Below are 17182 nucleotides of genomic sequence, written 5' to 3' on the forward strand. Positions count from 1 at the left end.
ATCTCCCTTTAACCTCTTTAATTTCACTAGAAGGTTTTACCTTGGGGGGTGACTGCTGCAATTTGGTGGCATTTCCTGTATGCTGCACTCTTAGGGCCCGGGGGATAAATTCAGGTGCCAGTGGATTCAACACATATGTCTTCTTTAATTCCAAAGCCTCGAGCTGAGCTTTGATCTGTTCAAAAGTGATTCCGTGTAGGCTATTATTTTCATGACACAGGGCAATAAACCGCTCCCAAAATTTCCTACAGAAAAGATTTAGAAGATCAGTTTATAATTTCAGTGGACAAGATCAAAGAAATGAATATAAACAACGAAAGATAATTTAGAATTCTGCCCCCACTGCCAAATCCTTAGGCCCAATATTTATCTATGATTCAGTATAATCTTCCCACCAGATCACAAGACTTTGGAAGTTTGGTTCTGAAACTACAGTCATGTCTAGCACTTCGGAACATAAAAATTACGCTCTCAATTTTTTTTTTAATTAGAATAGAATTGATTTACAGTGTTGTGTCAATTTCTGCTCTCAATTAATTCTGGCTGATCAATGAAAGTAACATGGTCAGTGCTCAGCTATGCACACTAATCTGGTTTTGTTATCCACACAAGAAAGGATTTCAAAACTGCTAACTCATGTTGGGGAAGATGTGTACTTCTGGGCAAACTCACACAGACATTTGTATGGGTACATATTACACATTATATACACAGACATTATACACATACCTATCAATAAATTTGAATTGTGGGGCCAAAGTATCCTCGTGCTGGATGACTAAGAAAAGCCAACTCAGGAGTTCCCGTTGTGGCTCAGTGGTTAACGAATCCGACTAGGAACCATGAGGTTGCGGGTTCCGTCCCTGCCCTTGCTCAGTGGGTTAAGGATCTGGCGTTGCCGTGAGCTGTGGTGTAGGTTGCAGACGCGGCTCGGATCCCCGTTGCTGGGGCTCTGGCGTAGGCCAGCGGCTACAGCTCCGGTTAGACCCCTAGCCTGGGAGCCTCCATATGCCGCGGGAGCAGCCCAAGAAATGGCAAAAAAAAAAAAAAAAAAAAAAAAAAGAAAAGCCAACTCAGACATAAATCTGAGCCACAAGGTTGATAATTTTCATGAGGAACTTAAGTAACTAGCTACTCTTATATTTTTCTTTTAGTTAACTGATGCTTGTCACAAGCACAGCTTATAACAATAAAGGAGTTAAATTATGAAAAATACAGGAAGTTGGAATGCTAATTTTAAAGATGATCATATCCTAATCAAATGAATAAATGTTAAAGGAGAAAAATACACTCAAAATTGTTCCAGCGGCATATTTTGTCCCTTGAGTTTTAAAAATTGACCTCCAAATATTAAAAATATTAAGTACATGTTACAAGAGACAAGATATAAAAAGTTTTAAGATTTTAAATGACTATTATAAATAAACATACCTGGAGTTCCCACTGTGGCTCAGTGGTTAACGAGACGAGGGTTCAATCCCTGGCCTCGCTCAGTGGGTTAAGGATCTGGCATTGTCGTGAGCTGCAGTGTAGGTCGCAGACTTGGCTCAGATCTGGCCTTGCTGTGGCTGTAGTTGCAGGACGGCAGCTGTAGCTCTGATTGGACCCCTAGCCTGGGAACCTTCATATGCCGCAGGTGTAGCCCTAAAAAGACAAAAAGACAAAACAAATAAATAAATAAATATGCATACCTATCTTTAATATGAGGTTCAAATAGTGTTTTATTATGCTGTAAAAGATATGGACTATGTACTATGGTTTCTTCCCAAGTTGGTACCCTTGTGTCTAGGTGGACAGCAGGTAATCAAAATGACTTTAAGAAGCACAAATGAAAGGGTTTATGTTATAAAAGTTACTGCATGTGAATGGGAATGGAGTTATTAGTATATCCATACAACTTTGCAGTATTTAATTTCAAACCATCTCTTTCTCACATATGCTTTCTACCATGTTTTCTAACTTTTTTTTTTGTCTTTTTGCTATTTCTTGGGCCGCTCCCACGGCATATGGAGGTTCCCAGGCTAGGGGTCGAATCGGAGCTGTAGCCACCAGCCTACACCAGAGCCACAGCAACGCGGAATCCGAGCCGCGTCTGCAACCTACACCACAGCTCACAGCAATGCCGGATCCTGAGCAAGGGCAGGGACCGAACCCGCAACCTCATGGTTCCTAGTCGGATTCGTTAACCACTGAGCCATGACAGGAACTCCTCTAACTTTTTAAAGATGAGTTTAAGGAGTTCCCGAGATGACTCAGAGGAAATGAATCTGACTAGTATCCATGAGGATCAGGTTCGACCCCTGACTTCACTCGGTGCGTTAAGGATCCAGCATTGCCGTGAGCTGTGGTGTACACCACAGCTACAGCAACACCAGATCCCAGCCATGTCTGCGACCTACACCACAGCTCACGGCAATGCTGGATCCTTAACCCACAGAGCGAGGCAAGGGATTGAACCTGCGTCCTCATGGATGCTAGTCAGATTCGTTTCTGTTGAGTCACAACGGGAATTCCTAGTTCAGGTTTTAATAATCCATTTCTTATGGCACAATTTCATTTCCAGCTTACAGAGCCAAAATGCCAGAACTTGCTCTATTTTCAAGCTCCTTTTTAAACCCCATACCATGTCCCTATACTGTCCTCACTGACTTCAACTGCACTAAAATGACATCGAGTTAAGCAGAACCTTTAAACTTCCTCATATGTTACAAGAAGCTGGTAGCCTGGTGACAGACTTCATCTACAAGATCACGGGGATCTCAAGGAAGTAGCCTTCGAGTTATACGATGCCATTTCAGAAGTAACGTTAAACACTTGCTATAAGATAATCAAGTTAAATGAATTCCAAGAGTAATGCGGAATTTCTATCGTAAATCTTACTTGTCTTTTGATTGCCCCACTAAAAAGCAAACTGGTCAAGCATATGGATTCTAGAACTAGCCTGCCTGGGATCCAGTCATGGCTCTGTCGTTCAGAAGCTCTGCAACTTTGGGCAAGTTATTTAACCTCTCCATGCCTCAGCTTCCTCATGGGTTACACAGGGCGCCAACAGCACCAATGTCATTATACCATATCACTAAAGAGACTTTTATTTCCCACTTTTAAACTTTCAGAAAAATGTGTTCTTTCCCTCAAAAACTCTTAAAGAATATTCTAAAAACATTCCTTTTTTCTCTCTTTGTGAAACCTCGTTCAAAGGCTCTCACATTGTCCCTGAACTCTGTTCTTTAAGGAAACACTACACGTGGCATCATGAGGCATTTCAGAACACATAACGGAAGATTACCCGAGAATTTCAACCACACTCAGACTAAAGAATTCACCACTACGGTTATTTAAAGGCATCACCAATTCTCAGCCCATCCCTAAAATGTTAACATATTATGTCAACATTTTGCTCTGGTAACACTGGTTAGAGAACCCAAGTGTGTCACTACATTGTAATGTAAGTACTACTTTCAGAGGACAAAATCTTACTTTTAATCACCACAAGAACACAAAGTTTAGTTTTATTTTTATGTTAACCTTGCTTCTAGGATCACATTTGGTGTCCTTAGGTCATAGAGAGAGGGGCTGTGTGCACATCACACACACACACACACACACACACACACACACACACACACCTCTCTTCCCATGAGACGTGTTTATATCGCACGCGGTAAATGGAATGTGCTAGTGAAGGAATTCGGTTTGGAGGAAGACCTTCTCCAAACACACTGGTTTGAAGAGGTGTCTGCCCCACCTCTCTTTGCCTCTCCCCATTCAGTGCAGACTTACCCATGCATATGCATCACTTCCTGGGAAGAGCTTGGGTTTTAAAATCAATCTGACATCTGTTTGAGTGAGCCACTTAATAGCTATGTGGTCTTGGGCAGTAATTTAAACTCTCTGCATCAGGCTGCCCATTTAAGATCCAAATAAAATACCCACATTGCAGGGTTATTGGGATGATTGAACGAGGCAGTGTGCAAAGCACTTAACCTAGCACAGGGCATAGAGAAAGTTGTCCATAAAAAGCAGGCTATATATTAATATTTGTTGGTTTGGCAAGCGGGAGAAGGGCAAGTTCCCTACATTCAGTTAGGGTTAATAAAAAATTCTGTTTAAAATAATTTACAACAAAAGGGATTATTATAACTGGTTGCCTTCTAAACTGATACAGTATACGCAGTAATTATTCCTTGAAAACTTGATGAATATTTGGAAATATCATACGAGGTTTTTATAAATGTCAAATGAGGTAGGAGGGAGACATCCTGACTGACTCAAACCACAAGCAATTCACTCCTTTAATGTTACAGTGCCTAAGAATTACATTACGTTCTCCAGGCTTACCTGTACTATGAGATTAATTTAATTTCTAATGAAACTGGAAAGAGTAAAGCATAAATATCCATATGCCTCAACTACCAGCTCTTGGGTTAGAGCTGATTAAGTTGTCTAAACATAGATAATCGGCATTCCTACTTAGCTATGGGTCACACGATTTTCTCTCTCTACACAATACATTGACCTCTCTGAAAATATCTTACTTAGATAATAAATTAATTTGCAGTCTTTGACACACTCCAGCGGAGTAATAAGAAATAAGCAACCAGTAGACCTGGCTTCAAGTTAAAAATTAGCCCTGGATAATTCTGACAGCAAGGCCTCAGGAAGAATTATTCACCTATTTGCTCTGAGAAAATAACAACTTATGTCAGAGAAGGGGTGAAAAATGCTGATCGCATGAAATTCACAGTATAACATGACTCTATGGAAAGAGATAATGGTTTTAAAAAAATATTCATGTTGGTAAATGTTTGGAGTTATTTAAAAAGAGACCAAAAGTAATGTCACTTAAGACCACTGTTATACCTATTTATTCTCCCAGCAGTCTCTAGTTGTTTTTAATATGTCCTCTTATTTTATACATGTGTTTTAATCCATTAAATTATAATCAAACTGTATGTGTTCTCACACTTAGCAAATGATAAATATAAACAAAAAAGGTAAAATACACAGCAATATTCTAACCAAATACATTTTCTCTCTTTTTTTCTTTCCTTTGCCTTTTCTAGGGCCGCACTCAAGGCATATGAAGGTTCCCAGGCTAGGGGTCTAGTCAGAGCTGTAGCCGCCAGCCGGGCCTGCACCATAGCCACAGCAACTCGAGATCCGAGCCGCATCTGTGACCTATACCACAGCTCATGGCAACGCCGGATCCTTAACCCACTGAGTGGGGCCAGGGATTGAACCCGCAACCTCATGGTTCCTAGTTGGATTCGTTAACCACTGAGCCATGATGGGAACTCCTAACCAAATACATCTTCAATGAATAGAAAAGTAACTAAAATAAAATTCTCAGGAAAGAAGCCAAATTAACATACTAAAGTTGTATTCATTTATATCTCAGAATTAATATATTTTCTTCCACAGCTTTTTGTCATCAATGTCTACGAAAACTAATGGAAATCTATTTTTTTATACGAAATTAAAGATATTTTAGGAGTTCCTATTGTGGCTCAGCAGGTTACAGACCCGACATTGTCTCTGTGAGGATGCAGGTTTGATTCCTGACCTCATTCAGTGGGTTAAGGATCCAGCATTACCACAAAATGCAGTGTAGGTCGCAGATGTGGCTCAGATCCAATATTGCTGTGGCCGTGGCGTAAGCCACAGCTGCTGCTCTGATTCAACCCTTGGCCCAGGAACCTCCATACACCTGATAGGTGCAGCTGTAAAAAGGAAAAAAAAAAGATATTTTACAACAGAATTATTTAGCAAAATATAAACAAATCATGGGCCACTCAATTTTTTTTTCTTAAAAATGAAAGGTTATTTTTTCATACTGTAACCATAAATTCAGTTTTACTTGATTCCTTCGTTAATGGGTTTCCCCTATAAAGTATATGCTCATCTTTTGGAGTCTTCAACCCAAAACATTTAGCTTATTCTTAAAAGTCCCAAATTATCTCCCTTCCCATAGAATGAGTATCTTTTTCAAACAGACAATAAAATGCTGCTGTATCTATACCACAAAAGAAAATTTGGTTTAAAAAGCCCACTTCCTAACAACTCTGTCCGCTTTAATTCTAATGTATCAAGAAGAAAGAATTCTCTGAGGCCTATTTGAGCCTATGCACATCTCTTCCTATTTTTCTGAACTTTGACAGGTATTAGAATACTTATCAAATTTCACATAATCCCTAGCATATTTCTTTCTTTCTCATAAAGATTCCATTCAATGCTTTTGTTAGAGTTAACATAGTTTTTCAAACTCAAGTCTTACACCTCTGTCTTCATAGAGTTAAAACTCCTATTAACGAGTATAAATCATAACTGTACAAAGAGAAATTGTTTATGTTGATACTTTAATGTTCCTTATGACCTCAATCTAAGGAATACTAACAAGGCTTCCAAAGGAAAGTAACCACCCCTCTTAACTTTCCTGGTTTTCAGATCCTCTGGATTAGCCAGATACAAAGAACCGTTTACATTGAGAAGCCTTGAGAGAAAATTAAAAGGAAACAATGATGAAGGGAAAAAAGAGGAAAGTATGGATATAAAACTTAGTCCCCATCAGATTATGCACAGACATACTGCACTGGTCGGGACCCCTGTGCTGGTTGTTCCGTCTTTCTGGAGGACTTTCATCTCAAGTACCTGTGCAGCTCATTCCCTTACCTCCAAAGTCAGCTTCTCCGTGAGGCCTGCTCTGACCACACCACATGCAATCACACACCCACACACCCCACCCATCACTCCTAACCCTCCATAAATGTCCTATTTCTTTTCCATTGAACTTGCCATGTAAAGCAGTACAAAATGTTTTCATTTTGTTTTACTGTCACTTCCCCTCTCCTCCCCAGTAAAATGTTATGTCCCACAAAGGCAGCGATTTCTGTCTACTTTGTTCACTGATGTGTCCTCAGTGGCTAGAAGAGTGCCTAGAACACAGTAGGCCCTCAGGAAGTACCTGCAGAATGATGACTAACAGAATGAATACGCAATTATGTCTATAATGAATAGACTCAAAGCAATGTATTTTTGCGCTCCTACTGGATATTAGGTAAGACTGAACTTATCCAAGAGGTCATATAAATACATGCACAGGGACGCAAATTACTCTACATTTTCCCCTTTAATGTCCCAAACACTGACACATAGTTACCTGCATCTTCCAATAGAGCACAGAGCAATGGGATCACCCACCACAGCGACCAGGGATTGTGCTCTTGTGATGGCAGTATTGAGAAGCTTGTAGTTAGACAAAAAACCATAATCTAAGTCCTCTGTGGAATCTTCCAGCAGTTGCTCTTTCTTTTTAATTGGTGTCTGTTTATGTTTACAAGTATGCCTTGTACGTACTGTGCTAAGAAACAAAACTCTGAATTGCTTTCCTATTAAAAAAAAAAAGACAACTGTTATTTTGAACCACTGATATAATAAAAGCATTTCATTTTTTCAAATGCTGTTGTAAAACACAGGGTCGATGAGGATGTGAAGAAACTGGAACTCCTGCACAGTGCAGATGGAAACGCATGCAAAACGCTCTGGAAAATAATACGGCAGTTCCTCAAAAAATTACGCATACAATTGACATATCATACAGCAATTCTACTTCTGGATGTACACCCAAAAGAACTGAAAGCAGGACTCAAACAGATATTTGCACACCCATGTTCACAATAGCATTATTCACCAACAGCCAAAAGGCGGAACCAACCCAAGTGTCCAGCAACAGATGAGCAGATAAACAAAATGTGGTCTGTACATACAACGGGAGGTTACTCAGTCTTAAAAAAGGAAGGAATTCTGACACCTGCTACAACACGGATGAACCTTGAAGACATTACCCTAAGTGAAACAAGCCGGTCACAAAAGGACCAATACTCTGTGATTCCACTTGTCTCAAGTATATAATCAAATTCATAAACAGAAAGTAGAATGGTGATTGCCAGTGGCTGAGGGGAGGAGGGAGGCAGAATAAGGCGTTAGTGTTTGATGGGGAGAGAATTTCAGCTTTACAAGATGAAAAGAGTTCTGGAGATAAAACACTAGTGATGGTTACACAACAGTATGGATGTACTTCATGCTCACAAACTGTGGCATTTTTGTGAACACATAAAAATGGTTAAAATGGTAAATTTCCATAGAAAATTCTTAATATTATTGCTGGAAAAACCTCAGTGATTACCTATTCCAAGGTGCCATTCAATACAAGGACCCCTCCCTGAAGCAGGGCCATCTAGCCTCTCACTGACCAAAGCAGACCCAGCTGACTCCACAAGGAATCCTACAGAGTCTAGTTTGTGCAACACTTTTCCCCATGCTCTTTCTTAGAGTAACACACCTATTCCCTTATTCTATGACAAGCCTCCACATACCTGAAGACAGTTTTAACGCCAATTCTTCATCCTCTCTTTGCTAGACCAAACGATCCCAGTTCTTTCAACCCTTTCTGACTCCATGTGGCAGCGTCCAGACCACACCTGTGCTAGGTCTTCCTTGGATGCTTCCTGGTTTACTAGTAATACTCCTTCTAAAATGCACACCCAAATTCTGAGTGACCTGAACACATGGTATATAGTAGAGCTATTTTTTCCCTCATGATCTGGAAAGTGTATTACTCTTACTATTGTGCATTACCAGGAAAGCTAAGATTATACTGGGCTTTTCTGGTACCCGCATCGTAGTGTTACTTTTCACTTACTTCAGTGCACAAATTTTATAGCAACTGATTACATGAAAATTTAGGAACTGCTGGAAACTGTTCACTTAAGACAGTGTGGATAAAGAACAAGCCTTTAAAAATACGTGTAAACAAAATTTGTTTGACAGGTTCAAGATTCTTTAAAATCTTTATGAGTAAACTGGTTCTGGATATATTATAATAACAATACGTGTGGTGTGCTACTGTGATTGTAAGTACAGCACACAGATATTTACCCAGTTACAGTTACTGAAGAAGTCCATTTGCTCATATGTCTTTTATTTGGATATAAAAATTTAATAAACATGTAAATGAACTTGACCTTTAATTGCCAAATTTGACATTAAAGAACTTGGTATGAAATGAACACATAACTGCTTACCCAGAAAAGAAATCTTGGAAACTAAAAATCAAATGCGCATACACTTTTAGATTTAAGCATCCGCATAGCATAATTCACTTCAATTGACATTTACCTTGAACATTTAGCACCCTTTCTACGTTAACATCAGACAATCTCTTTTTTCGAAGTTCGGCACGTATCCTGAACACTTGATCAGCATATGGAGTCACCACACCGATACTGCCATCATCCAACTTCCCCCACGCTACTGGCCACTTCCGTCTTAACTCTTCCACACGTTCCACCACTTCAAATACCTTTAAACAAACGTACATATATACACATTAAAGCTACACGAATGTTTGGAGAAAAGAACAGGGTAACTGAGATAGTTCTACAAAGGATTCTAGTTCAGTAAATGTCATTTCAAATTTATACCTCTAAATAGGAATCATGCTTTGCTGATATGAACACAGGGAGAATCAAAAAGTTTTATTTACATTTCCAGGAATATACATCTACAATAATGCACCCAGTGAAAACACGAAAATCGGAGACACCTAGTCTCCATTCTTAAATGGGAATGGACTCAAGTTCCTGTTTAGAGAGAAGGGCATGAAACCGGCAACCCCATCTAGTGAAACAGGGAAGCAAGTCCCCTACATTCGCAGTATTTCTCAGTTCACCCTCTCTGGATCAGGCCAGTGAAACTAACCAAGCCACTAAAAGATGCCTAGGGTCAGCGTGGCAGTACAAGGTCTGCCACTGCCCCCTCCCCCATTCATATAACTAAACAGAGCAGCCAACGGCTGGCATCAAAACACAGCTGGGATTAGGACAAATTTGGAATGGAGAGAGAGACTTTCAGAATTCCCTGCCTTTTAGTGGTATGCATTTGCCCAAGTCATTTCATTACGCTAAGAGATTACTAAATATTTAGAAAAGAGATTCCTAGCTCAAAAACACATCTAATAAGGCAAGCCCAATAGAGGGTCAGGCAAGAGTGCAAGGGCAGAGAAGAAGGAGATAAATTTTTAATGTAGCTTAAATACACTATTAATTTACTATTTGTTAGCAATAACTACTTAAATTTATAATAGTGACTATCCCAAAATTTGACAATTTTTAAGAAGGATCACTGGCTAGGATGCAGGTCCCACTTCTAGATACAAATTCAACAAATGACAGAGGCATAGACTATAGTCACCCTACTGTTATAATGATATTAATAGCAAGTGAAACAAATTCACAGCCTGGTCAAAGAGTCTAATGAGCCAAGTGGACGGAAAACATGATGCCCTCACTATAAGGAACAAGAAAGGTGGGTGTGAGTTTCCTGCAACAAAGAATAAGAGAAAGCTGTCTCTACCCATTTAGTTAGATATGGTGGTAAATGAAGGTTGTGGAGACACTTCTGCTGCCCCCCCACACACACACACACCATTCCTACCACTAAGCAACACGTAGCTATTTCTGCACTTCTTCCCTCTGCTACACTACATGGCAGGCAGCATAAGACTGGAGTTGAAATACACAGGCTTGGAATGGTGGTATGAAGAGCTTGGGGAAACCTCTCTCTCAGACAGACATCTATTAAGCTGATCAAAAATTAGCAGACAAGCATTCAAAATCTCTGGAGATTGATCAAAGAGCTTACAAGAAACTGAGAAACATTTATCCAACAAAAATCCATAGAAAGTCAGTAAGAAGAGTGGAAGGCCAGGGCCTTCAAGCTAGGGACTGCACCCACTCCCCCAGAGCTCTGTCTTACAGGACTGTTTCAGCAGCCACGGGACAGTTCCCATCTGCTCCAGAGCTCTGGGGTGAAAGAGCTATTCCAGGTGGTTTGGGCAGCTGGTGAACACCAGAGATCTCATTTCCCTCAGCAACATGCTGCAGAAGGCCTCTGAGCAGCTAGCAGCAATTGGGTAGTTATAAGAGGAACAGCGGGAGGATAGAGCAGTCTCCTTTTCCTGAGCAGGACAGATTATGGGAGAGCTGATCCACTGGGCTTGGCAGCCAAGTGACAGTTGCCATCTCCCCAGCTCCCTGAGACAGAAGACCCCTTCTAAGTAGATGCAGCAAGCCAATGAACAATGGCAGACCCCAGCTGCCCCAGCTCTAGGTTGCAGAAGATCCACACTGGGGGGTACAGCAGGTGGATGGTCGCCCCTGGATGGCAGTACGGATTGGACACACATGTCCAACACACACAGAGCTCCATCCACAAGGTGAGGTGGCCAGTGAAGAGTGAGCGCCTTGTCCTCCCGCAGCAAGTCCTCCATAAGTTCGGCCCATAAGGGGGTCACAGTAAACCTCTGCCCCTGCCACAGGGCCAACTTCAGGAGGGGTACGCTGTGGAGTAATTAATGACCCAGGCATGAAAAGTAAAATAACCGGAATGAAAAATTCACTAGAGGACCACAACCAAAGATTTAAGCTGGTAGAAAACAAGTCAACATATACAAAAATAGAGATCATGATATCTGAAGAACAGAGGGAAAAAAATGAACAAAGCCTCAGAGAAACAAGGAACACCATTAAGCTTACCAACATACATATATATAATGAGAGAACCAAAAGAGACAGAAAGGAGCAGAAAAAAATTCAAAAAAGTAATGGCTAAAAATCTTCCAAGTTTGATGAAAAATTTTAATCGGCACATGAAGTTCAGTGAACTTCAAGGAAGATAAGTACAAAGAGATTCTTATCCAGACACATCATAGTCTACACGGTGGAAGTCACAAACAAAAATAAAATCTTGAAAACAGCAACAAAAAAGCCAACTCACCACTTAACAAAGAATTCCAATAAGATTAATAGATGACTTCTTTCTTATCAGAAACAATGAAGGCAATAAAGCAGTAGGAAAGCATATTTCAATGCGCTGAAAGAAGTAACTCAAATAATCATCTAATACCCAGCAAAGCTACTTTTCAAAACTGAAGGCAAAATAAAGATAATCCCAGATAAACAACAACTGAAAGAATTCCTTACTAGCAAACCTGCCCTGAAAGAAACACTAAAAGAAGTTCTTCAGGCTCAAAGCAAGAGATACCAGAGACACAAAGCATACTACTAAAGGTAATTATGTGGTTAATTACAAGAGACAGTGAAACAGTATATTTATTTTCCTTTTCCTCTTAACTGATTTTCCATCCAGCGGTTTCCAACCTGAGTGCAAAAAGTAATAAAGGAAATTCTAGAGCTATTTGTCAATATTTCAAACATGTAAAGAAAAGTATACTTTTTCCTAAAATAAATTGGCATAACTAACAAAAACGTCAGGTTTCTTTGCTTTTGGCTAGGATTTTGTCAAGTGAGTCCTGTCGATTTTCTTGTACTGACTTCTTACTACAGTCTCTGATCAATTGTTTAAAGGAAAGATGAATTACTATTATAGAATAAAAGCCATTTCTTTGTAAATAAAATGAGTAAAGCATGGGACTCAAGGGAGGAAAAGGAGATGGAGATGACAGATCAAGAACCATTCCCGTAATCACCTACCTGCACGCCCCTCCCCTGGGCTGCCTCAACTCCACACCCCTTGGGATGGCCAGAGCCTAAGCTCAGGGTCTCTGGTCTGCTGGCCCCTAAAGATGTCACAGGTTTTGACCCCTCATACTACCCACGTTCTCTCTGACCCTAGAAACTGTAAGAGACTCTTACAAGCTGCAGTACATGACGGGTTAGCAACACCGCCATCTGGGTCTGTGTGATCTCTCTGGAGCACAGGACTCTGGGATTCAAGTCTTACTCATTTTAAATGAGACCTCATTTGAGTGTGCACTATAAAATGGGATCACAGTCCATTTTAAATGGGTGACAATAATAAACGATTTTAAAAAACACATCGTCTTTTCTTTTAAATGAAGTTACATATTCTAGCATAAGACAAAATGTAAACCTAAGTTTTTGTTTCCCACAGGAGATACATCTTAACAAATCGTTATATAAGAAAGAATAGTTTCATGCTACTTTTATGTACATGAAGTCAACACAATAAAACATCACCCCAAATTTTAAATAAATGCTAAACAAGACCAGACTATGTGACTAAAAATGTTAACAATTTACAAAGAAAACTAAGATACCTCTGCATTATTATAAAAAGCTGTGCTATTTTTTTCCTGTACATCTTCCCCCCGTGCTGTAAAGAAAGTGAGGGGGTAGAAATCCTTGTGTGCTGGCTGCTTTCCACTGGCCATCAGTTTGCCCTCATAGAAGAGTTCAGAGGTGTAACTGCAGAAAAAGACCAAAATAATAAATACAGAGTAATCTATCATCAAAATTAATTTTACCCATAAGAAAAAAAATTACCTGTCAACTCTAATGTTGCTTTATGCCCATGATTAATTTTAATCCAAACATCTAATACCTATGACTCCAAGATCGTCTCCAAAATTAACCACAGCAATAAAAACTCCGAGTATGTCACTGCTAAAATGGATTGATCTGAGGAAGGCATGAAGCCAGAATATAGAAAGAAAAGGAAGAAATGACGACAGTTCAATACTAGATGAGAATCTTGCACTATGAGGAAATTTGCTAACTAATATGTTTTCTACACTAAAAATTTTTAAATGCACATTTTTACTCATGTGGATCATATACTTACGCATGAAAACACAAAGATCTACAGACACTGAAACAACACACACAAATGAAGGACATTGGAGTCTTCAACTGTAAAATGAACACTCTTTACTAATGAAGATATTATGTAGTACTTGATTCATCACTGACTGCAGCAAATGACTGGCAATATAAAAAAGGAATCACATTTTGAGATACTGATAAAAGCCATAGTTAAATCTAAATTTATTCTTATATCTACCCTATCGCTTTCAGAAAAACCTAAAAATAGGAGTTCCCATCGTGGCTCAGCGGAAATGAACCTGACCAGTATCTATAAGGATGCAGGTTCGATCCCTGGCCTTGCTCAGTGGCTTAAGGATCCGGCATTGCCGTGAGCTGCGGTGATGGTCGCAGACGCGGCTTGGATCCCATGTTGCTGTGGCGTAGGCTGGCAACTACAGCTCTGATTCGACCCCTAGCCTAGGAATCTGCATATGCTGCCGGTGCAGCCCTAAGAAGACAAAAAAAAAAGAGAGAGAGAGAAAAAAACTAAAAAAGATTTTCACATGGCTGCCATAATCAGTATTATTAAATTATACTAAACTTCTAAAAATCTTCAGTTTTTGGTGGTGGTAGTGACTACAAAGCTTTCCAGAGGGCTGGTAACATTCTGTTTCTTGGTCTAGATGCCAGCTCCAAGGGCATGTTGTTTGTGGCTACTCAATGAATTCTCACTTAGGCTCTTTTTACGTTTACAGAGGCATGCCACATTTAATAAAACCCTTAAAAGAACATTAGTACTGAATTTCATGGTTTTCCTTCTTTCTTCCCTCCCATGCTTCTCTTCTTATGAAACAGATTCCTCATATAACATAGCCAGACACATATACATAGACCATTATGTAGTTTTTCAATGTATCTATTACATCACGTAGTTTTACATACATATGACATATACTATATATTTAGTCGCAGAAAAATGTTATCGCTAGTAGAACCTAAAGTTTTCATTTCTAGAACTGCCCTATTGTGAAAAATTATAGCTCTGACTTTGAAGTGTTCTTTACAGACATAAAATTAAACATAAGTTGCAACACTAGGGACAACCGTATAACTCTGCTGGAAATAACCTGTCCCTGGGAACAGTTTCCAGTTCCCTCCCACCAGACCACAGGAAGTGTGACAGAGGGGGCTAGTCACACCTACTTGATGATAGCTTCATGCGAGCGGTAGTTCTCACACAGGAGGATCCTACAAGGAAACTCGGCAGGGTAATGCTCATAGAGTCGATCAAGTAATGAAACATGAAGGTTTCTCTCCCTGGCAAACTCGCTGTAAACAAAAGGACTGAGCTGTAACAGATAAACATACAGAGAAAATTTAACTAAATACACAAACAGTATTTTTTTTAACATACTTACAAAAAAAATCCACCATGCTATAATTTCTGATGCACTAAACCTCAACATGCTAAATGCTAGAAGAAGTCAAAAATATTTTCTAAGAACAATTTTACTACTATAAAGAATAGGCTGTATTCTAACTTTTCATTTCAGTATATTAAACTAACCTAGAGTTTCTACACATAAGTTAATAAAGGGCTCCTCCAACATAATAAATCACTACTATCAGTAATTTTGTGGATGCAATCCACTGCATCATTGAGGAAGTCAATCAACCATTTCACTAAAATTAATCAATTATTTAAAATAGTAAGCTTGGAGTTCCCACTGTGGCTCAGTGGTAATGAACATAACTAGTATCCATGAGGACACGGGTTCAATCCCTGTGCCTACCCAGTGGATTAAGGATCCAGTGTTGCCGTGGGCTGCGGTGTAGATAGCAGTTTCCACTCAGATCTGGCATTGCTGTGGCTGTGACATAGGCTGGCAGCTGCAGCTCCAATTTGACCCCTAGCCTGGCAACTTACAAAAGCCACCAGTGCGGCCCTAAAAAAAAATTAAATAAACAAATAAACAAATAATAAAATAAAATGGTAAGCTGGCAGGATATACAGCCTATGACTTAAAAAAGTTTTTCAATAAACAGCAAAAAAGCCATATTTATCTCTTAAAGTATAAGGAGCCATTCTGATTATAACTTGACACAAAGAACAAAATTAAACTACTTCTGGCAAAGAAATAAAAACAAAATTTGTTCCTTTATATTCAACTCTTTCCTGGGTATTTGGATAGCTACAGCTGCAACTATCATATAGGTGCAATCTTAACTGTGACAAAACAGAAAGAACCTCAAATTGCAACTCTGTAAAACTGATAGTTTAATAGAAAAACTGCAATTCTCTTTCTAGGTATTAAGATCAGACATGCTCTTTGAGATTTTGACTATTATTTTTAATTAAGTGCTTTGTTCCTTATGATAGTAAAAAAGGAACCCTTTGGAAAAACAAATGTTGAGGAGAGGAACTAGGGAATCATAAGAAGGATAATTTAAATTTGGTAAAGAAAAGTAAAAATAAAGTATTGATACTATAGAGAATTGAACTTCAAATTAAGACACATGAAAATTATAACACCGATGAACTCATTCACTCCATCCTCTATCCAAAGAAGGAACAAAAGTGGTGGGATAGCAATTTTCCTTCAGAAATACCAACATTTGGAGTTCCCATCGAGGTTCAGTGGTTAATAAATCTGACCGGCAACCGTGAGGACGCAGGTTCGATCCCTGGCCTTGCTCAGTGAGTTAAGGATCCAGCGTTGCCATGAGCTGTGGTGTAGGCCAGCTCGGATCCTGTGTAGCTGTGGCTGTGGGGTAGGCCGGCGGCTATAGCTTCCATTGGACCCTAGCCTGGGAACCTCCATGTGCTGCAAGTGCAGCCCCAAAAAGCCAAAAAAAATATATATATACCATTTTTCACTATTAGTACAGAAATATTTAAAGTACTTAAATGGGATACACGGTACAATTTCATAGGACGTTTTAGAAGACAAAATAGTAAATATCAAATATCAGTTTCTTTCAACAGGATGACTCAGAGGGCACCTACCTGCATGTGGTCACCAGCCAGGACAATCCGAGTGTTTTTAGTTGCTAATGCTAGAGGCATAATGGTTTCACACTCCATGGCCTGGGCAGCCTCATCTAACAGAATGTGTGTAAAAAACCCTACAAAGTACAGTATAAACATAGTAAAATGTATTATAACAGTGATAGAGGGAGGAGCAAGCAGTATTTTTTCTTTTCTGTTAAGGAAAGAGTTTAGTGTGCTAATTTAAGAGCTGTGAGTACTTTTAATGCCAATCCTTAAATTAGAAAATAGTCTACTCAAAACACAGAAGTTGAAAGAAATAACTATTTCACTCAATAATAGATATGGAAATGGCATCTGGCGCTAAGGGCCATGAGACTAATAGTTAAAATCAGTACATATAAAAAAGACAGTAGTTTTTCACCACAAAGAAAGAAAAGCTGGCAACAAAACAGTGACAGGCTCAAAGTCCTTTCACTATCTATTTGCTAAAAACACCAAGAATAAAACAATGGTAGTTTATAAGTAACTTTAGCCAAAACATACATACTAGGCATTAAAAATAAAGAAA

General features: G+C 39.3%; 1 protein-coding gene across 5 annotated transcripts in view; it reads right to left on the reverse strand.

Moving 5' to 3' along the window:
* HELZ (helicase with zinc finger) overlaps positions 1–17182 on the reverse strand; it is a 160226-nt gene that overhangs the window by 56856 nt on the left and 86188 nt on the right. For all 5 annotated transcript variants that reach the window (XM_047759040.1, XM_047759041.1, XM_047759043.1 and 2 more), the window contains 6 exons: positions 16630–16748; positions 14826–14971; positions 13136–13283; positions 9175–9358; positions 7157–7385; positions 41–245 (listed from right to left, as the gene is read on the reverse strand). In XM_047759040.1, coding sequence (XP_047614996.1) covers positions 41–245; positions 7157–7385; positions 9175–9358; positions 13136–13283; positions 14826–14971; positions 16630–16748 — 1031 coding nt within the window. The remainder of the gene's footprint in view (positions 1–40; positions 246–7156; positions 7386–9174; positions 9359–13135; positions 13284–14825; positions 14972–16629; positions 16749–17182) is intronic.

Source organism: Phacochoerus africanus, chromosome 14 (genome assembly GCF_016906955.1).
Source record: "Phacochoerus africanus isolate WHEZ1 chromosome 14, ROS_Pafr_v1, whole genome shotgun sequence".
Taxonomy (NCBI): Eukaryota; Metazoa; Chordata; class Mammalia; order Artiodactyla; family Suidae; genus Phacochoerus; species Phacochoerus africanus.